Genomic DNA, 23,103 nt, shown 5'->3' on the forward strand with positions numbered 1-23,103 from the left:
ATAGGGATGAGGGGGCCATGTATACCAGGATGGGGATGAAGGGGCCCATGCATACCAGGATAGGGAGCCATGTATACCAGGATGGGGATGAGGGGCCATCTAAACCAGGATGGGGATGAGGGGGCCCATGTATACCAGGATGCGGATGAGGAGGGCCATGTATACCAGGATAGGGATAAGGAGGCCATGTATACCAGGATAGGGATGAGGGGGCCATGTATACCAGGATAGGGATAAGGAGGCCATGTATACCAGGATAGGGATGAGGGGGCCATGTATACCAGGATAGGGATAAGGAGACCATGTATACCAGGATAGGGATGAAGGGGCCATGTATACCAGGATAGGGATGAGGGGGGCCATGTATACCAGGATAGGGATAAGGAGGCCATGTATACCAGGATAGGGATGAGGGGGCCATGTATACCAGGATGGGGATGAGGGGGGCCATATATACCAGGGTAGTGAATATTAAGTACAGGATTCACCACATTTTTTGCTTCAATTTTTTCTAATATGCTCCTTTAAAATCTAGGTGCGTATTATAGTCAGAAAAATACGGTACCATTAAAAAAAATATATACGGTATATATTTTTTTTAAAAAAAATACAACTTTACATTTTTTTTTCAATGGTTGAAATTTTTTTATGACACATTTTAATTAAAATCCCTTTCATGTTGAATATACTGGAGAACATAGAACCGGTGGGCTATATCCTATCCTAGAACACCAGATAGCTCCCTTTATGCCAAAAGCAGTAGGCAACTGGATACCGGACCACCCTAGAAGATTGAGTGGTAATGTGAAAGGAAGCAGCTCTACCATTGAGCACAAAGGCTTCTACAGTAATAGAAAAAAAAACACATTCAACATAGAAAAAAAAAATAATCTCAGGGGCCAAAAAAGGAGAAAAACCGCCGGGCGGCTTCTATAGCCACATATATATCCCAAGGGCTCTGACCTAACCTGAGGGCATGGGGAGCATTCTGGAAGTGGAGAAGAAACAATGTCCTCATCCTGTTTAACATATGAGCAAAACAAAGGCACAAACCGTATGATGAGGTGTTAAGGACCCAGAGGATGCTCGTGGGGCTGTGCACAGGAGTCAGTGCTTAAGGGAGCCTAGACATGCTTGTAAAATTTAGGAGTATAGAAAGAGGATGTAGAAACATGGGAGAAATCGAGCCCGAAACTAAAACTAGAATAGAGAAGGTCCTAATATTTCAAAAGTATGGCAGCCCATGGCTCAAACGGGAGTAGCACTGCCGAGCATGGACAAACTTTTGCAGAATGGGGTTACAGGCCTTAAAAATGATCCAGGTAGCAGAATTGCACAAAACCCTTCAAAATTCAGGAATGGTGGACCCAGCAAAGGAAGTTGGGCTGAAAAGAAGAAAAAAAAAACACACCAATGATGAGATAACCAGGTAGGAGCACAGTAGTCTAGGACTATAATGGTCCAAGAAATACCCTCCGCATTCACCCACTGGAGAACACAAGGAAAACAATGGATGAGAACAAATTAGATCGGTCTCCTAGTAGTGATCTGTGCGTCCACCATGACTGCACAGTTCCAGGAACCTACCACACAAGTTAATACCCTGTAATTGGGACGGGACTTGTAGAGATGCACATTGGGAGAACTACACAACTCCATCACTTATGCAGTGATCAAAGCTGGGGGAAGATATCCTGAAATCCCAAAGATCGGACCCAGGTCTTAGCAGAAAAACCGTGAGTCACTTGACCATCCCTAAAATAGGGATTTTTGTGTACTCACCGTAAAGTCCTTTTCTCCGAGCCACTCATTGGGGGACACAGGACCGTGGATGTATGCTGCTGCCACTAGGAGGCTGACACAAAGTAAATACAGAAAGGGTTAACTCCTCCTCTGCAGTATACACCGCCCACTGGCTCCTGATAGAACCAGTTTAGTGACCAACCTGGAGATTAACAAAAATTTTAACCGTAGGTACAACATGTCAAAACTATAACGCTCAACAGAGGCAACAAGCCAAAGAAGGGTGGGTGCTGTGTCCCCCAATGAGTGGCTCGGAAAAAAGGATTTTATGGTGAGTACACAAAAATCCCTATTTCTCCATCGCCACATTGGGGGACACAGTGTAAACTCATGGCACCTGCTGTCTAAAGGTGCGCTACCGCTGCCTGCAGAATACGCCTACCCAGACTTGCATCTGCAGAAGCCTGAGTATGGACGTTATAATGCTTTGAGAAAGTGTGCAGGCTAGACCAGGTCGCAGCTTTGCAAACTTGCTCTGCAGACGCTTGATTCCGAATGGCCCAGGAAGAACCCACGGACCGAGTGGAGTGTGCCCTGATACCCGCTGGGATAGGCTTGCCTCTGACGTGATAAGCCTCTTCAATAGTTGACCGAATCCATCTGGCGATTGTCGACTTAGAAGCGGCCAGTCCCTTCCGGTGTCTTGCCGGGAGCACAAAAAGAGCTTCAGTCTGTCGAAAAGGTGCCATCCTAGACACGTACTTACTGAGAGCTCTTACAAGATCCAGGGAGTGAAGAGCCTTCTCCACGCGGTGCGTCGGAGCAGGACAAAATGACGGAAGTACGATATCCTCATGGAGGTGGAAGACACCACCTTTGGAAGAAAGGTAGGGGACGGTCTGAGGACCACTTTGTCTCGGTGGAATGTAAGGAACGGCGTCCGACAGGAAAGGGCAGCCAACTCCGAGACTCGTCTGATCGACGTAATAGCGACAAGAAAAGCCACCTTCCATGAAAGGAGAGATAAGAGAGATGCCCTGCAACGGCTCAAAGGGAGATTCCTGCAGGACGCCTAGGACCAGATTAAGGTCCCAAGCCTCTAGAGGTGCTCTATAGGGAGGCACCACGTGGGAGACTCCCTGAAAGAACGTTCTGACCTGAGGTTTTGAAGCAATTTTTCGCTGGAAGAGGACTGACAAGGCCGAGACCTGTCCTTTACGGGAACTCGGCGATAGCCCCAAGTCCAGGCCGGATTAAAGGAATTCCAGGATGGTAGGGATGTTGAAGACCAACAGAGGGCAACCTCTACTTCTGCACCACTCAAAGAAAGTCTTCCAGGTCCGATGATAGATGCACAATGACACCGGCTTTCGAGCATTGATTAAGGTGGAAGCTACTTCACGGAAAAAACCTGCCTGAGTCAGAACCCAGGATTCAACGGCTAAGCAGTCTAACACAGGGCCCCTGAGTTCTGGAGGTAGATCGGACCCTGAGAAAGCAGATCCGGACGATCTGGTAGTCACCAAGGAACATCTGCGATGAGCTGGACCAGCTCTGTGTATCACCGACACGCCCTTCGCCCTGATCTTCCTGATGACTCTCGGAAGAAAGGGCAGGGGAGGAAACAGATAAGGAAGGCGAAATTGACTCCAAGGAAGGACCAGCGCGTCCACCCCGATTCCTTTCGGGTCCCGAGACTGGGCTACAGACTGTGGTACCTTGGCATTGAACCAGGAAGCCATCAAGTCTACGTCCGGAGTACCCCAACGAAGGCATATCTGTTGGAAAACGTCCTGATGTAGAGACCACACTCCTGAGGCAAGACCTTGACGGCTGAGGAAGTCCGTGGCCCAATTTTCCACTCCTGGAACGTGAACGGCCGATATGACCGAGTGGTTGTTTTCGGCCCAGCGAAGTATGTGCTCGACCTCGCGCATTGCAGTTCTGCTGCGGGTGCCCCCCTGATGATTTATATAAGCCACAGCCGTATCTGACTGGATAAAGATGGGGTAGCATGCTAGGAGATGATGGAACCGCCTCAGGGACCGCCAAATCGCACGGATCTCCAGGATATTGATTGGAAGGCGAGACTCGTGATGAGTCCAGGTCCCCTGTGCAGTGTGATGATGAAGACCCACTTCCCAGCCGAGTAGGCTGGCATCGGTAGTGACTACCAGCCAATGGACTGGGAGGAAGGACCTCCCTTGGAGAAGAGAGGTTCGGCGCATCCACCATTGGAGTGCCTGCTTGACCCGAGGGGTCAGAGGACACAGTCGGTCGAGGGGAAAAAGGACTCCCGTCCCATGCGTCCAGCAGTGTGTGCTGAAGGGGACGAAGGTGTAGTTGCGCAAACGGAATTGCCTCCATTGGGTCCACAATCTTCCAGAGAATCCTCATGCCGAAACAGATGGAACAGGGGGATGGTTGACGGAGTCTGCAGACCCCCTGTTGAAGAGCTAGGACCTTGTTCCAAGGGAGAAGCACCAACCCTCGGGAAGTGTCCAAAATCATGCCAAGGAAAGAGATTCAGAGCTGGAATAGGAGATGACTTAAGTTGATCAACCAGCCCGGCCGATAAAGAGTATCCAAGGAAATGCGGACGCACTCCTCGCAGGCTTGGAAAGATGGGCCTTTGACTAGCAGGTGGTCTAGATAGGGGAGCACGACCAAACCCCGAGCGTGTAGAATGGCCATGACCGCCGCCATGACCTTTGTGAAAACTCTGGGGGCGGTGGAGAGGCTGAAAGGTAAGGCCGTGAACTGAAAATGTTCCCCGCGGACAGCGAAGCGAAGGAACCTTTGGTGAGACGGGAAGATTGGGATGTGAAGATACGCATCCCGAATGTCGATGGAGGCTAAGAACTCGCCCTGCTCCATCGAGGCGATGACAGAACGGAGGGACTCCATCCTGAAATGTCGGACCTTGACAAATCTGTTTAAGAGCTTTAGGTCCAGGATGGGCCTGACTGTTCCATCCTCTTTGGGGACCATGAACAGATTTGAATAAAAACCGCGGAACCTTTCGTCTTCTGGGACAGGGACAATGACCCCGTCTCGACGGAGTGACTCGATGGACTGGGAAAAAGCCAGAGCGCATTCCCGCTTCGGGAGGCCGAGAAGCAAAAAACCGGGTTGGAGGGGGGAGAGGAAAATTCGATCTAGCATCCGGAGGACACCAGATCCCTGACCCACTCGTCATGAACGACTGCAAGCCAGGTATGACGAAACAAGAGAAGGCGTCCGCCTACTCTGCTGGTGACGTCCGGACGAGATTGAGAGTAATTTAGTAGAGGATCTTTGGGGTCTGGATCCCCTAGACCTAGACTGCGCGGAGTGGCCCCTCCATGAGTGGTTGGGCCTGTACGAGGCCTGTGGGCTTTTGTCTCTGACAGCGCGGCGCCCTGAACCAGGGGAACTGGCCAAGGAGGACCATGCTTAATTGCCACGAAAGGACTGAAAACGAGCTGTTGGCGGAACGGATGTCTGAATCTCTGCTGGGGAAGGGAAGTACTTTTCCCTCCTGTAGCGTCTGAAATCAGTTGGTCCAGCTTTTCACCAAATAAGCGGCCACTGAGATATGGAAGGGACGTTAGGGACTTTTTAGATGCAGAGTCCGCTCGCCAGTTTCTCAGGCATAGTGCCCTTCCAATCGCCACAGCATTTGAAGCCGTAAGTGCAGAGCAGTTTGCCGTGTCCAGGGAAGCGTTTACTAAATAATCGCCAGCCAGAGAAATTTGGTTAGCTAACTCGCTATGTCAGAGGGGAGATCACTGTTCTATAAGGCCTTATGCAGAGAGTCTGCCCAAAAAGTCACGGCTTTGGCTACCCAGTTAGCGGCAAAAGAGGGGAAGAGTGCCGAGCCCGATGCCTCAAAAACTGAACTTGCGAGGCTGTCAACTAGGCGATCCGTGGGATCTTTGATGGAAGATCCGTTCGGCAAGGATAGAAGAGTTTTGGAGGACAAACTTGAAACAGGGGGATCCACAGGAGAGGATTCTGTCCATTGTTTGCGGAGGTCAGGAGAAAAAGGATATTTGGACTCCCGAGATCTATGACCTGCAAAGCGTTTGTCCGGACGCTCCCTATGTCGCTGAATTATGTCCTGAAACTCCGGGTGATTGGCAAACACCCTGTGAGGACGCTGGGTCCTTTTGAAGGACACCGAATTATCCGTATAGGAGGTCGCAGGCTCCTCATCAACCTGAAGTGACTGGTTGACGGCCTCAATGAGACTATCTATAGTAGTCTGATAACTTGGCGACTCTAGATCAAGGGGCCCATCAGACTCAGGTTCAGAGTCCTGGTCGCTAAACGTGCCTGGAGAGTGAGAGCGGGAAGCAGCGCTAATGGACGCCGAGGCACCAGAAGGCCTGAGGGACGAGCTATGAACCCGCTTTCTAGATGCCCGCTTGTGTTGAGAGCGGCCCCTGCAGGCCGAAGATTCCCCTGCTGTAGGGGAATTTTCTTGGGCAGGCGGATCAGTGGTTCTGCTCCTGCATGGATCCTGGAGGGACTCGATCACTTTAGTTAAGGAAGCCATAGATTACGAGAGTGACAAAGCCCACTCAGGGGGACTGGTCACCATGGGATCGGTCGCGGTGGAGGGCCCCTGAGCGCATTTAGGATCACAAGCATGACAGAGCGGAGCAGAATGCCCACTTGGTAGCGCAGCCTGACAGGGGGAGCAAGAAGTGAAAAACACTGTTTTAGAGGACTTTTTGGAGGTTTTAAGTAGAGACATGATGAACCTCGTTAACCTCCAAAAGGAGCTGCAGGGATGCTGCGGCAGAATACATCAGCGCAGCACTTTATGTGCAGCTGAAAATTACCAGAGCACTTTGAGTGCAGCTGTCAGAGTAGGCTATATGAAGGGGGGACCTGCGGTAGTGTGGCAGAGCACTTACCCAGGTCCTGTGCCCGTGTGCCCCAGCGGAGTTGCTTTACCGGCGTTGAGGACCGAAGATGGCCGCCGAGAGTTCTCGCTGTCCGAGAAGCGCCAGACCGGTGGGGGTGTGACGCCGCTGTGTGCGGCGTTTCTCCAGCCTGCGGCCTAGTCTAAGGCCGAAGCCGGGGACTAAATTAGAAGAGTCCGGCCGCTGGGCCGGCGATTGATCCATCATCCCCTTTGCTGGGGAGGTGGAGAGGGACCATTCAGAGCCATGCAGCACCGCTATTAAAACAGTGGTGGTGCAGAGGGGAGCAGCCGGACGCCATGGCAAGGGGAGCCTCTGTGTATCCTAAAGGTTCGCTCCCCTAGGATTTCACAGGGCTGTGTCCGGCTGTGGCATCCCACGTCTCAGAAGAGGGTACGGGGAAGCGACACTCACTGTGCTCGCCTGTTGATGTTTGGGGGAGATAGGCCCCTTGAAAGGGTCCGTCGCCCCAGTCTTCCTCTTGCGCAAAAAATTTGTTAAAAAATAAAAATAAAGAAAATGTGGTCTGAATAGCAGACCCCAGTATGCCTCCTACGGACACTAAGCTTAAACTGGTTCTATCAGGAGCCAGTGGGTGGTGTATACTGCAGAGGAGGAGCTAACCCTTTTTGTGTTTACTTAGTGTCAGCAGCATACACCCACGGTCTGTGTCCCCCACTGTGGCGATGGAGAAATAGAGACTGAACGAGTTAGTGGAGCATAAAGTTCCACCCAGTAGAGAAAGCTGTGGGCTTCTTTTATGGCAGGGGGCTCCAGGTACTCCCTCGGTAGAGATGAATATTTCCCCTCCATTGAGTTGATGTTATAGACTACAAATGGGTAGTTCAGGAGGAGGGAGGGACCACTGAGCTAAAGGTAGAGGGATGGGCCACAAATTTTCCAGCCTGATCTGTAGCCATGACACGGTCGGAGACATCAGGTCCTGAGCAGTGTGTAGTGCAAACTTAAGACCCGAACCAGAGGGAAGGGCATTGGATGTCACTTATGATGGATAACAGTCGGGGGGGGAAGGATTACACAGATCCCACCAATGTTACCACTTTGGCACAGATGACAGATCTCACCGCTGTCACCAGTTTGTCAGGAAATGCAGCTCTGCTGCCTGTAAATATGCAAAGATGATGCAAAATGGGAACAAAACGGTGCGATATACAGAATAAAAAGGAATTACAAAAGAATTACTAAACATGAGGTCACGGAAATGGCCAAGGGGTTTACTGCATAGGAAACGAACAGACCTCATAGCAAGCTGTACCTTCCCAGGATTGACAAAGGACCAAACCCAACTTCTGCTCTTTGTAAGATCAAAGTTATGCCCACATAGCTCCCCTTGATGAGCTCATGTTTGTGGGATGTGTTCGGCCCTTCCGAATTTTATGAGATCCTCAAGTTACAGGATATGTTCGCCCCTAGAGGTTTCATACCATCATGCTCAGTACCCTCATGCAGAAGACAAGACAGGTGTCTAAAGTGGGGAAAAAAAAAAAAACACCACCAGGACGTTGAAGGTCACACCCAGAAGTTTAGGTGTCTGGATGATGTGGACACCACTTCTGATAGTTTGGGATCCAAACAAAAAGTCCAAAGCTATAAGAAGACTGGTCAGACTGCTCTCACTGCAGGGGGCCTTCAACTAAAATAAATGTTCAGGAAGGGATTATCCCTCACCTAGCAAGTACCATAAGAGAGGCGAGGCCCGTGGAGAAAACCGTGAGGGCTGTCGCGAGTCCAAAGGGAACATACAATGAAGGGAACGTGGAATGGCCCGGCTGTGAGAATATGGAGATGCGGGTCACCGATGTCTACAAGACAGAAGAACCCTCCTGGCTTCACTGATGACAAACTCTGACAAAACTGCTGAGCATCTTTAAGTCCAGGATGGGTCTTTCCAGGACTCAGTGTCCTAGAAGAGGGTGGAGGCAACATCACTTTTTTCTACTCAGTGTTAGCCTCCTTTAGTATCTCAAACTCTCCGAGAAAAAAAAAATCTAAATAAACACATGGACAAATGGTCAGTAGAGACTGGCAAACTTATGGGGGAGTCCTGAAGAATAGCTATGTTGAGTATATGTGTTTGACAAATCACTAACAGGCGTTTATCACTGTCTCATACCGCTCATTCTCCGTTTATTCGACCATTCATACATCTGCAAAGATGGGTGCATCCAGCAAGTTAATGATTATTGCAAAAGCACTGAAGTGCATATCCTGAGAGGATTGCTGGAGGTATACCTGAACCACAATGCTTTATCTCCTTCAAGCATTATTGCCAGGAGGATCAGATCTATGCTACTCTACGCAGGGTCCTTGCATTAATGACATACTTTAGCTGTCCCGGTGACTGGAAACCTGGCCCCATAGGGCCAAGCACATGAAAGAATGGCTAGTAATAAAATTCCCCATCTTAGCACGTAATAACTTCACACAAGGTGAACTTTAATTTTATTTTTTCCCCCACTTACTTTATGTAGTAATATGCAACAAATACACAGGAGGAATGTGACGTACCTCTGCAAGTCTTCCACGATCAGATCCAGGACTGTGCGCATAATTAAGAGGGCGGTGGGTGAGGCCAGATCACACAACTGAATACTGACGCGTCTGATCATATGCTGCACAGGTTGACAGGACGCCCCGGAGAAGGACCTGACTATGTCCTGCAGGAGCTTGGCGTGTACATGTAGATGCATGCTCCACAGCTTCCTAGTGTTCAAAGCCACCGCAATGTCCTGTGGTTCAATAGCCTGAAAGAAAGAGCACAAACCTTTATTCCCTGGAACTGGCTTTGCCATTTGGTCTTAGGGAGCAGATAATACCGCTAGTGATTTTACCTGAGTGGTCTGCATTGGTAGTGGGAAAGGAAGAAGCTCAGACAGAATGACGAGTCCAGAGAAAAAGCCTTCAGGTATTTTTAGGACAGATGAAAGCACCTCTTTAAGCATCAAAGACCAGGTATTGTTGGCCAGAGTCTCTTCTGAGATAGTCAACTGTTCATTGACTCCTTGGGTAAAAGTCAGTAAGATATCTATGATATCGCTCTGAATTTTCTGCTCCTCTCCGTCCAGTCTTCCAGTAAGAGGTATGGAGCATAGGAGCATGTGTAACGTCACAAGTGTGGACGGGACTCTCATATCCTTAACCTCAAAGGAGCCACCCCTTAAAAGCTCTGTGAGCATGGTCTTGAGTAAAGACAGAGAGCATCGAGCTGAAGAGATGGTGACTGCTTTGTATAGAGTGGTACCAAGGTTGACGTGCAGCCTCCAGGGCTGGATGAGAATGCTGTTCATTTTCTGCAGGATCCGAATGAAGGTGTCGAGACCCTCAGCAGAGAAGAGCTGAATGACAGCCAAATTCCACTTCAAGTCCTTCTGCTGCCCTGTGAAGGGAAAAAAAAATAAACATGGATATAAAATCTGTGTGAGAGTAAATGCAAATTTTGTTTTATTTAACCCCTTTACCCCCAAGGGTGGTTTGCACGTTAATGACCGGGCCAATTTTTACAATTCTGACCACTGTCCCTTTATGAGGTTATAACTCTGGAACGCTTCAATGGATCCTGGTGATTCTGACATTGTTTTCTCGTGACATATTGTACTTCATGACAATGGTAAAAATTCTTTGATAGTACCTGCGTTTATTTGTGAAAAAAACGGAAATTTGGCGAAAATTATGAAAATTTCGCAATTTTCCAACTTTGAATTTTTATGCAATTAAATCACAGAGATATGTCACACAAAATACTTAATAAGTAACATTTCCCACATGTCTACTTTACATCAGCACAATTTTGGAACCAAAATTTTTTTTTGTTAGGGAGTTATAAGGGTTAAAAGTTGACCAGCAATTTCTCATTTCTACAACACCATTTTATTTTAGGGACCACATCTCATTTGAAGTCATTTTGAGGGGTCTATATGATAGAAAATACCCAAGTGTGACACCATTCTAAAAACTACACCCCTCAAGGTGCTCAAAACCATATTCAAGAAGTTTATTAACCCTTCTGGTGCTTCACAGGAATTTTTTGAATGTTTAAATAAAAATGAACATTTAACTTTTTTTCACAAAAAATTTAATTCAGCTCCAATTTGTTTTATTTTACCAAGGGTAACAGGAGAAAATGGACCCCAAACATTGTTGTACAATTTGTCCTGAGTAGGCCAATACCCCACATGTGGGGGTAAACCACTGTTTGGGCGCATGGCAGAGCTCGGAAGCGAAGGAGTGCCATTTGACTTTTCAATGCAAAATTGACTGGAATTGAGATGGGACGCCATGTTTCGTTTGGAGAGCCCCTGATGTGCCTAAACATTGAAACCCCCCACAAGTGACACCATTTTGGAAAGTAGACCCCCTAAGGAACTTATCTAGAGGTGTGGTGAGCACTTTGACCCACCAAGTGCTTCACAGAAGTTTATAATGTAGAACCGTAAAAATAAAAAATCATATTTTTTCACAAAAATTATCTTTTCGCCCCCAATTTTTTATTTTCCCAAGGGTAAGAGAAGAAATTGGACCCCAAAAGTTGTTGTACAATTTGTCCTGAGTACACTGATACCCCACATGTGGGGGTAAACCACTGTTTGGGCGGATGGGAGAGCTCGGAAGGGAAGGAGCGCCGTTTGACTTTTCAAAGCAAAATTGACAGGAATTGAGATAGAACGCCATGTTGCGTTTGAAGAGCCACTGATGTGCCTAAACATTGAAACCCCCCACAAATGACACCATTTTGGAAAGTAGACCCCCTAAGGAACTTATCTAGAGGTGTGGTGAGCACTTTGACCCACCAAGTGCTTCACAGAAGTTTATAATGCAGAGCCGTAAAAATAAAACAACATTTTTTTTCCACAAAAATTATTTTTTTAGCCCCCAGTTTTGTATTTTCCTGAGGGTAACAGGAGAAATTGGACCCCAAAATTTGTTGCCCAATTTGTCCTGAGTGCGATGATACACCATATGTGGGGGGAACCACTGTTTGGGCACATGGGAGGGCTCAGAAGGGAAGGAGTGCCATTTGAATGCAGACTTAGATGGAATGGTCTGCAGGTGTCACATTGCGTTTGCAGAGCCCCTAATGTACCTAAACAGTAGAAACCCCCCACAAGTGACACCATTTTGGAAAGTAGACCCCCTTAGGAACTTATCTAGATGTGTGCTGAGCACTTTGACCCACCAAGGGCTTCACAGAAGTTTATAATGGAGAGCCGTAAAAATAAAACAAAAATCTTTCCCCCCAAAATTATTTTTTAGCCCCCAGTTTTGTATTTTCCCGAGGGTAAGAGGAGAAATTCGACCCCAAAAGTTGTTGTCCAATTTGTCCTGAGTACGCTGATACCCCATATGTTGGGGTAAACCCCTGTTTGGGCACACAGGAGAGCTCGGAAGGGAAGGAGCGCCATTTGGAATGCAGACTTAGATGGAATGGTCTGCAGACGTCACATTGCGTTTGCAGAACCCCTAATGTACCTAAACAGTAGAAACCCCCCACAAGTGACACCATTTTGGAAACTAGACCCCCCAGGGAACTAATCTAGATGTGTTGTGAGAACTTTGAACCCCCAAGTGTTTCACTACAGTTTATAACGCAGAGCCGTGAAAATAAAAAATCTTTTTTTTTTCCCACAAAAAAATATGTTTTAGCCCCGAGTTTTGTATTTTCCCAAGGGTAACAGGAGAAATTGGACCCCAAAAGTTGTTGTCCTATTTGTCCTGAGTACGCTGATACCCCATATGTTGGGGTAAACCCCTGTTTGGGCACACGGGAGAGCTCGGAAGGAAGAAGCACTGTTTTACTTTTTCAACGCAGAATTGGCTGGAATTGAGATCGGACGCCATGTCGCGTTTGGAGAGCCCCTGATGTGCCGAAACAGTGGAAACCCCACAATTATAACTGAAACCCTAATCCAAACACACCCCTAACCCTAATCCCAACAGTAACCCTAACCACACCTCTAACCCAGACACACCCCTAACCCTAATCCCAACCCCATTCCCAACTGTAATTGTAATCTAAACCCTAACTGTAACTTTAGCCCCAACCCAAACTGTAGCCCCAACCCTAACCCTAACCCTAATCCTAGCCCTAACCCTAGCCCTAACCCTAGCACTAACACTAGCCCGAACCCTAGCCCGAACCCTAGCCCTAGCCTTAACCCTAGCCCTAACCCTAGCCCTAACACTAGCCCGAACCCTAGCCCTAGCCTTAACCCTAGCCCTAACCCTAACCCTAGCCCTAACCCTAACTAAGGGGGTAATGAAGGGGGGTTTGATTTACTTTTATAGCGGGGTTTTTTAGCGGATTTTTATGATTTGCAGCCGTCACACACTGAAAGACGCTTTTTATTGCAAAAAATATTTTTTGCGTTACCACATTTTGAAAGCTATAATTTTTCTATATTTTGGTCCACAGAGTCATGTGAGGTCTTGTTTTTTGTGGGACGAGTTGACGTTTTTATTGGTAACATTTTCGGGCACGTGACATTTTTTGATCGCTTTTTATTCCGATTTTTGTGAGGCAGAATGACCAAAAACCAGCTATTCATGAATTTCTTTTGGGGGAGGCGTTTAATACCGTTCCGCGTTTGGTAAAATTGATAAAGCAGTTTTATTCTTCGGGTCAGTACGATTACAGCGACACCTCATTTATATCATTTTTTTATGTTTTGGCGCTTTTATACGATAAAAACTATTTTATAGAAAAAATAATTATTTTGGCATCGCTTTATTCTCAGGACTATAACTTTTTTATTTTTTTGCTGATGATGCTGTATGGCGGCTCGTTTTTTGCGGGACAAGATGACGTTTTCAGCGGTACCATGGTTATTTATATCTGTCTTTTTGATCGCGTGTTATTCCACTTTTTGTTCGGCGGTATGATAATAAAGCGTTGTTTTTTGCCTCGTTTTTTTTTTTTTCTTACGGTGTTTACTGAAGGGGTTAACTAGTGGGCCAGTTTTATAGGTCGGGCCGTTACGGACGCGGCGATACTAAATATGTGTACTTTTATTGTTTGTTTTTTTTTATTTAGATAAAGAAATGTATTTATGGGAATAATATTTTTTTTTTTTTCATTATTTTGGAATATTTTTTTTAATTTTTTTTTACACATTTGAAAAAATTTTTTTTAAACTTTTTTACTTTGTCCCAGGGGGGGACATCACAGATCGGTGATCTGACAGTTTGCACAGCACTCTGACAGATCACCGATCTGAGAGCAGTGCAGGCTGCTTCACAGTGCCTGCTCTGAGCAGGCTCTGTGAAGCCACCTCCCTCCCTGCAGGACCCGGATCCGCGGCCATCTTGGATCCGGGGCTCGAGCAGGGAGGGAGGAAGGTAAGACCCTCGCAGCAACGCGATCACATCGCGTTGCTGCGGCGGGCTCAGGGAAGCCCGCAGGGAGCCCCCTCCCTGCGCGGTGCTTCCCTGCACCGCCGGCACATCGCGATCATCTGATCGCGGTGTGCCAGGGGTTAATGTGCCGGGGGCCGTCCGTGACCGCTCCTGGCACATAGTGCCGGATGTCAGCTGCGATAGACAGCTGACACCCGGCCGCGATCGGCGGCGCTCCCCCCGTGAGCGCCGCCGATCGTGCTGGACGTACTATCCCGTCCATGGTCATAGGGGCCCACCCCACATGGACGGGATAGTACGTCCGATGTCAGAAAGGGGTTAATGGCGAGACAAAGCCTCTCTGTTCTCAAGAGAGGAGAAAAGTGTCCGCACCCCCTGCTCCAAGAAGACTGCCTGACTTCCCCCGGTATCTGCCAGCCATGATATCTACTGGGGTCACCCCCCTCAATCATCCCCTTGTTTTCTGCTGCAGAGAAAAAGCTTAAGCGGAACAATACAGTAACGTATTTTCAGGTCTAAGCATTTATCACGGCACTCAATATGTCATAGAAAGGAAAATTATTAATTAAGAGAGCAGCAGGTGCCAAATGTCCAAAGTAATGACGGCCAAGGTTCACAGACGGTCACAGAGTGTCTGCAGTCTGGACAACCCCTTTAAGTTATTTACTTGGTCCCCGGTGTTTTTTTTCCAGTCAGCAGCTCTCAATATTCTAAAACCTTTATTTTATGAACGCCTATACTTACCTTCAATAGAAGCAGGTGGACAGGCCACGTGGCAGAGCACCCTGAGAGCGGTCAGCAGTCCCACACCTTCAGGAGCCATCAGATTGTCCAGATTCTGTAAAGATCAAAAATCAATTAAAAAGGAATTGTCCAGTTTTAATTTGATTTCTTCATCGGATCAGAAAAGCATAAAATAAACTAAGCTATTATTCATCCTGGTACTGTCCGGCCTTCACTGGTCGGGATCAATGAAGCTCCTGGCTGTGCGATCGCAGTGATGTAGGTTTTACAGTAACATTGCGGAGCTTGAGAAAAATATACTTTTAATCACTGCCAGAGAACAAGCCGATCTATTGACTAGCCGTACAGCAGTCCCCGGTGGCTTCTCCTCGCCCGATGACAGTGACTGGGGAGAATGACTGACCAGGTCCTATACAGTGTGCATATGGCCATCAGCACTTACCCCCGATTCTACAGGAAGATGTGCCACCACTGATTATTATTCAGGCAGCATAGAAGATACGATCACCAGACGGACAAGAGTTTGTGCGTTCGTCTGCCGATCGTAGCCATGTTTACACAAGTCAATTATCGGGAACAAGGTCTCTTTACAGATTTGGCTCATGTAAAAGGCCACGTTCTTATCTTCTGCTGGCTGAAGAAGGATATTGCGGACAAGTCGGATGGCTGGGCTTTGCCTCTGATGCAGGAGAGGAGCAGTGACGCTGGCAGGATCCAGCAATTCCTGAGCTAAAGCAGAGAGCCTGCGAGCCTTGCCAAGGTAACTGGCCACTCAGATTCCAGAGGTGGCCTGTGACATAGGCAACAAGCAGTAAGAGTATAACATTAAAAATGCCTCCTTTCTTGAGACCGGAGAGGATTTTTAAGATATAAATTGAAAAGTTTCTTAGTTGTACAAGCGCTTTCCTACCTAAACCATAAAATTAAACATCTCATTTAACACTTGCTTGTTTCTATGAAACCTATTTGGTAATAAATACAAAAGAACCTTTTAGTTCTAACCGGCAGATGCTGAAGATCTACAGTCCGTAGTGTAGAGTTAGATCTATGCCCACAGGGTCAGAAGACCCAGATGTGATCCGGGACGAGCGTCACGTACCTGTTTAATGTAATCAATCAGTCCGGGGATGCAATTTATCTCAAATCGGATATTTTTCAATGGCTCCAGCCACTTTGCAAGCTCTGAAAACAAAAACAAAACTTAAAAAGGGGTATTCCCAATATTGGAAGGCATCACCACAGCATAGGAGATAGCATGCTGATAAGAAGGGGTTCAAGAGCTGGAAGCCCCCATTCTGACAAGGGGGCAGTGGGATGCCTTGCTGGAACAGAGCAGCAGCGACACATACGTCATGGCTGTGGGGCTGTCGGGAGATAGCCTGGGCCATTACTTGGCTTTCTCCAGCACTCCCATAGAGAATAAATGCATGGCCGGTATCACAGAGCCCCGTTCTCGAGATCAGTGGGGGTCCTACATTTGGACCCATTCTCGAGATCAGTGGGGGTCCTACATTTGGACCCATTCTCGAGATCAGTGGGGGTCCTACATTTGGACCCGTTCTCGAGATCAGTGGGGGTCCTACATTTGGACCCGTTCTCGAGATCAGTGGGGGTCCTACATTTCAAAACTAACCAATCAGAAAGTTAACACGCTTTCTGCGGATAAGGGCTGCCTTGCTATGTTGTGAGTGACAGGTCACATTAATAGGTGTCACGCAGGAGCTAGGGGCGATGAGCGCTTACCCTGGAGCTTGGCGTTATTCTCGTCTCCCTTACAAAGCTTCAGTAAAGGGGCAGAATGAGCTTCCAGCATCTGAATATCATTTGATGTTTGCACCACCAGCAGAACAAGCAGACAGGCGTAATTGTAAGCCACCGACTTCTTTGATTTTGTATCCCTGAAAAAAGAAGTGACAGTTGTTCAGCTCCTGTTCCCTGATGATTGGATATGGCGGTGTGTTATATAGAAGAAGAGATTGGATATGGCGGTACAGTATACAGAGGATGAGATTGGATATGGCGGTACAGTATACAGAGGATGAGATTGGATATGGCGGTACAGTACACAGAGGATGAGTTTGGATATGGCGGTACAGTATACAGAGGATGAGTTTGGATATGGCGGTACAGTATACAGAGGATGAGATTGGATATGGCGGTACAGTATACAGAGGATGAGATTGGATATGGCATTGTGTTATATAGAAGAGATTGGATATGGCGGTACAGTATACAGAGGATGAGATTGGATATGGCGGTACAGTATACAGAGGATGAGATTGGATATGGCGGTACAGTATACAGAGGATGAGTTTGGATATGGCGGTACAGTATACAGAGGATGAGATTGGATATGGCGGTACAGTATACAGAGGATGAGTTTGGATATGGCGGTACAGTACACAGAGGATGAGTTTGGATATGGCGGTACAGTATACAGAGGATGAGTTTGGATATGGCGGTACAGTATACAGAGGATGAGATTGGATATGGCGGTACAGTATACAGAGGATGAGATTGGATATGGTGGTGTGTTATATAGAAGAAGAGATTGGATATGGCGGTACAGTATACAGAGGATGAGATTGGATATGGCGGTACAGTATACAGAGGATGAGATTGGATATGGCGGTACAGTATACAGAGGATGGATTGGATATGGCGGTGTGTTATATTTAAGATGAGATTGGACATAGAGGTGTGTAACAGAGGATGGATTGGATATGGCATTGTGTTATATAGAAGAGTTTGGATATGGCGGTACAGTATACAGAGGATGAGATTGGATATGGCGGTACAGTATACAGAGGATGAGATTGGATATGGCGGTACAGTATACAGAGGATGGATTGGATATGGCGGTGTGTTATATTTAAGATGAGATTGGACATAGAGGTGTGTAACAGAGGATGGATTGGATATGGCATTGTGTTATATAGAAGAGTTTGGATATGGCGGTACAGTATACAGAGGATGAGATTGGATATGGCGGTACAGTATACAGAGGATGAGATTGGATATGGCGGTACAGTATACAGAGGATGGATTGGATATGGCGGTGTGTTATATTTAAGATGAGATTGGACATAGAGGTGTGTAACAGAGGATGGATTGGATATGGCATTGTGTTATATAGAAGAGTTTGGATATGGCGGCACAGTGTACAGAGGATGAGTTTGGATATGGCAGTGTGTTATATAGAAGAAGAGATTGGACATAGCGGTGTGTAACAGAGGATGGACTGGATATGGCAGTACAACATACTGGAGGAGACTGGACATGGCGGCACAGTATATAAAGGAGGTAATTGATTATGGTGGTACAGGATATAGGGGAGGAGAATATACACTGGCTGACAAAGATGCAGGTACATGCAGAGGAAACATCTTGCCGGTGAAGACCTGAAAATGAGAATAAATCTCCATCTTGCGCAAGTCAACATTACAGGAATCTGTGCCATTTGGCAGAGGCCACACATTTCACAAATACTTTCTCTGTTGCAAAACCAAAATGAAATCTTCTCCCTCCCACAATAAAGCGGATATCTACTACATTACAACACCTCTTTATTGACCCCCGGACTGGCGCGACTTTTCTAAACTCAGAACCATATCCTCCACCGTTTTCCTGGCTTCCTCTTCTGGCAGGATACATTACGTGACCGCTGCAGCCAATCAACAAAAAGTGATGGCAGCAGATGATCAGTTCTTTTTTTTTTGTTCCCCCACCCTGGAGCCAGTAATAAGGTGTTGTAAATCAGTAACCTCTTTAAATATTGACGTCATCCTTCTTCCATTAATGATTGACCAGTGGGGGTTCAACTCTAGATCACTCGCTGAGCGGCAAAACGGAAAGCCTCTCCGCAACGGTTTCATCAATTACAGTGGTTCAGAAGAGTATATCCATCCGTGTCTGTGCCTGGTACCGTAACCTCGGTCCCACTTGATTGACTGTAGGACCAGGCACAGCCATGTATACGGACGAGCCACAGCAGGGATCTTCAAGTCCCTTTTATTACGCAGGAGTCAGATCTCCACTGCAGTAAAGACTGCTGGTGTAATATGTCTCAGGTCCCAGAAAACCCCTTTAATTTTAATTACGTGTATCAGATAAGGAGTGGTGCCGAGTCTTCCTCATCCTTTTAACACAGTTTAGTGAGAGAATGCCACCGAAATCCTTCCCAGATTTTTAGATTCCTGTCTACTCTGTGAATAAATTTGTTGGGGAAGTCAGTGGCAGATTGTGTCAAACCAAAAATTTGCAGAAAAGTAAAAAGGTACTTATTAATAAAACCTGGTGTGGGTAACATGAAACCGGGCTACATGGCAAGAGCCAAAGATACAGCGGGCAAATTACCCAAGGGCTTCCTTAGAGCAGATCTCCATTAAGGTTATGAGGCACTGCAGGTTCTTGTCCAGGCTGAAGACATGGGCCACCGCAGACCTGCCGATGGGATTAAAGGTGATAAGATAAAGGCTGTGCAGTATGCCCAGCAGGTTGGCTTGGTCGGCCTCCTCGGTGGCAGCACAATGCTGGAAGTGGTGAAAAAGCTCAGAGATGTACTGAAGAGCCTGGGTGGCATGTAGAAGCCACAAGGCACACGAGTCTTCGTTGTTCCCGTCTGAAGGCAGATTGTCATCTTGATCTTGTTCGGACGCCTGACATAGCGCTCTGGCGATCAGATTTGTGGCTTCGTTCTCAAACAACAGAAACAAGAGTCCTTTCTGAGACTGGGCCAGAAGCCCAAGTATCTCCCGAGAAGTCTGAACAATGCCAGGATGGGAGCTAGTCCCTGGTAATGAAAGAAGCAAAGTAGCCGACTCCAGGAACTGGTGATAGTGGAGATATCTGAGGGAAGTGGGAAAAAAAAGTGATTAAAAGTTAGGCTACACATGCTCGCTCTATATAAAATCCTGTATTACACCCCCGCCCCCAAATCCCACCACAAATTACCATATATACTCATGTATAAGTCGACCCGAGTATAAGCCGAGGCACCTAATTTTGCCCCCCAAAAATGGGAAAACTTATTGACAAGTATAAGCCGGGTATACATTGTCATCCCTATCCTGGTATGCATGGCTCCCCATCCCCGTCCTGGTATGCATGGCTCCCCATCCCCGTCGGCTTTGTTCCTTTCCCCTATCCTTGTATGCATGGCTCCTATAAAAACAAAATCAAAAATACATCCTACTTACCTTCCCTGCACACCCTTGCTGCATCTCGTTCCGGCGCCAGCAGCTCTTCCGGCCGAGCGATCACGTGTCCCCGCTCAATAAGGTAATGAATATGAACTCCACGCCTATGGGAGTGGAGAGGGGTGAATATTCATTACCTTAATGAGCAGGGATAAGTGATCGCTCGGCCGGAAGAGCTGCTGGCGCCGGAACGAGATACAGCGAGGATGCGCAGGGAAGGCAAGTAGGATATGTGCTGAAAGCTGGCGGCTGCAGCTGTGCACGCTATAAGAGAAATGAATATTCGCTGCCAGCTCAGTGAATATTCATTTCTCTTTAGCAGCGGGCACAGGTTTTAGCCGCAGCCATCGGCTCCTGCTTCCTGTGACCCGCTGCTCCACCTGACTATGTAAAAGCACACCCATTTGAAAGGATTTTTTTCTGGTATTCAATATTTATGGCCTTTTCATAGGATAAGCCATGACAGATCGGTGGGTGTTTAACTTTCAGGACCCTCACCCGTCAGCTGACAGAAGGGACATTAGTTCTCATTATTTAGCAGGCAGAGTGGTGTACATTTGGTAGCGACTGTGCCTGGTGTCGTAGTTTAGCCTAGTTTATTTAAAACACATTTACTGACAGTTTTATGATGGTGGATTTACAATAAAACTAAGGCACTTATTAGCGCCATCCGTGGACATGTCACTTTAAAAAAAAAAAAAAAAAAAAAAACTCTCAAAAAATATAGTAATACTAGTAATGAGTGAATTCGCAAATCTCCTAATCGAGTAGTTTCGGCGTGCTCAAAAAAAAAAAATGCTTGATTTGCTGTGGCTGCATGTCTTGTGGATGTTCGACAGCCGCAACATATGCAGCCGTGGCAACTTGGGCTTTTTTTTTAGCATGCCGAAAATACTCTATTAAGACACGAGTGTGCTCGGATAACATGCTCGCTCATCACTATTAAATATCTTATAAAAACCCCTAATTCCGTTGCTCTTTTCAGTTTTACGATGCATCGCTCTATTGCAGAGATATTCACATTTGTTTATTTTGGAGCACAGTATGTGAAATCTCTGCTTGTAGTTCAACACATGGCGTTTCTTCAGAATTGTCTCTTGAGGTTGTGCGCTTTCATCCCTCCTTCCCGTACACTGCCAATCAGAGACTGCTGGATCAGCTGCCGAGCTGTGATCGGCAGCATGTGAGAGGGAGGGGTGAAATCGCACGCTCCCAGAGAAGACTGACGAAATGCCAGGCGGACTGCAAAGCAAAGATTTCACATCGTGCTCTTCAGGAGAAAGAAAAGTGAATATCTCTGCAATGGAGCAATGCAGCTCAAAACAGAAAAAAAGTGGCAGAATCAGAGGAGTTCAGAGATTTTTACAAGGACATGTATCTCTATGACATTCTTATGCCAAAACAAGTCATCATACATTCCCTTACACGCATCAGTTTTGGAAATCTATTTCTTCATTAGGAGAAAAACTGATGTCATAACTTAAAAAAACTGACAGATCAAAAATGGATCAAGCACAATACAAAAACTGTAAAACAGAAAAAGAAAAAAAAGGTCATTTTTTACTTATGAGATGGTAACTGATGTGCAAAATCAGACCAAGCATGCAGAATTTAGCACTGAAACACATCAGCTATGGCCACTGATACCTTACCGAAACAGAACAGGGTAAGGGTCATCTCGTTCTGGGGGACCAGTGATTCTGGCAGATGTTGGGAAAGACTTCACAGGGGGCTGGATCATAGAGTGGGGTGCAGTCTCTAAAAGATGAAAAATCTCATTGAGAAGACCCAGCAGTTTCTCCAAGTCTCCTTCACTAATATTAGAAGACTCAAAGAAATTATCCATATCCATGGGAACCTCCACGTCATTGTCGTAGTCACGATTTGGTCTCTCCGATGCGGCCGGAGTTTCCTGATCAGGATTTCTGCTGTCCGCAGGAGGTGGTGGTGGAGGAGCGCTGTCTGATAATTGGTCCCCCATTCGCTTTACATCAGAAAGGATTTCATAGAAGTGACACTTCTGGAGGACGGCAGAGCAAGCTGTGAAAACCCTGACCGTCTGGTCCATCAAGATCAGCTCCAAGAGTCTCTGGTAACCACTTTTACCGTGTAAATCTAGAGGATTTTTCAAAAACGCGTCCATGCCCTCAGTTGTGCTGATTATGCCGTCCAGGGATTTAAAAGCATTGAGCTTGAGGGATGAGGACACGTGTTCTGCAAACAAGAGATCATATAGCTTGCCAATGACGTCTGCTTTCAGCAGAGACTCAATACCTCGAGGGCCACATTCTGCGAGGGATGACACCAGCTTGGTGCCCGCTTTGAGCTGCCGGACGTTCAGTGCGATTGGTTGCTGGAGAGCGAGCTGTAAGTCCAGTGCTTGCATGGCCCAATCCACTATCTGACTCAGGTGGTCTCGGCTAGGGTCTTTAAGCTGAAGAAAACTTAATCCTTTAACTATTAAGCTAGGGACTTCTTCCAGTGCGGTCACCCACTTTGCACCTCGGTCATCTTGATAGAGATCGAGAAGTTCCAGCAGCTTCACTGACACCTCACTGGCCCCAGAAGTGTCCTTATCGAGGTCCTGGTCCCGAAGTTTGCCGATTTCATTCTCAAAAGCTGTCCTGTATGGACAACTGAAGTAAAGGAGGGGTCCCAAGTCTCGATCATAAGGATCATAAGTCATGGTGGGCACAGAGGCCAAATCCTCTGGTGTGTAGTCAATATCAAAACTTGGATATTTAAATGCCTCCCGCTCAAAGTCCGCAATTCCGTCTTCATCACTCGAAATCTGTTCATAGCCGTCATCTCCTGAAATGCACCAAAAGCCTATATTAGGGACAGTGTGGAGATTCAACAAAACTGGTGCAAACAACTGGAGCAGTAGCCGATTACAAGCACACAGCCATTCAAAAATGAGCAGGAATCTAGCACATTGATATAAAGGCAACTACATCATGTCTGCTTTAGTTACTACTTGTATTTCTCATGAAACAACATTGCTCGGACCTCTTCTCATAGAACTTTATGTTGTGCTGATCCTTTCAAAACGTGAAAATATGGATTTTTGTGTACTCACCGAAAAATCCTTTTCTCCGAGCCGTTCATTGGGGGGGACAGACCGTGGGTGTATG

General features: G+C 46.9%; 1 protein-coding gene across 1 annotated transcript in view; it reads right to left on the reverse strand.

Annotated features, from left to right (window-relative positions):
* Positions 1-23,103, reverse strand: part of VIRMA (vir like m6A methyltransferase associated) — a 78,835-nt gene that overhangs the window by 29,934 nt on the left and 25,798 nt on the right. Inside the window, exons 8-14 of the mRNA XM_069731712.1 lie at positions 21,622-22,780; positions 19,128-19,619; positions 16,515-16,669; positions 15,871-15,953; positions 14,772-14,865; positions 9,509-10,053; positions 9,186-9,421 (exon numbers count right to left, since the gene is read on the reverse strand). Coding sequence (XP_069587813.1) covers positions 9,186-9,421; positions 9,509-10,053; positions 14,772-14,865; positions 15,871-15,953; positions 16,515-16,669; positions 19,128-19,619; positions 21,622-22,780 — 2,764 coding nt within the window. The remainder of the gene's footprint in view (positions 1-9,185; positions 9,422-9,508; positions 10,054-14,771; positions 14,866-15,870; positions 15,954-16,514; positions 16,670-19,127; positions 19,620-21,621; positions 22,781-23,103) is intronic.

The sequence above is a fragment of the Ranitomeya imitator genome, chromosome 6 (assembly GCF_032444005.1).
Source record: "Ranitomeya imitator isolate aRanImi1 chromosome 6, aRanImi1.pri, whole genome shotgun sequence".
Classification (NCBI taxonomy): Eukaryota; Metazoa; Chordata; class Amphibia; order Anura; family Dendrobatidae; genus Ranitomeya; species Ranitomeya imitator.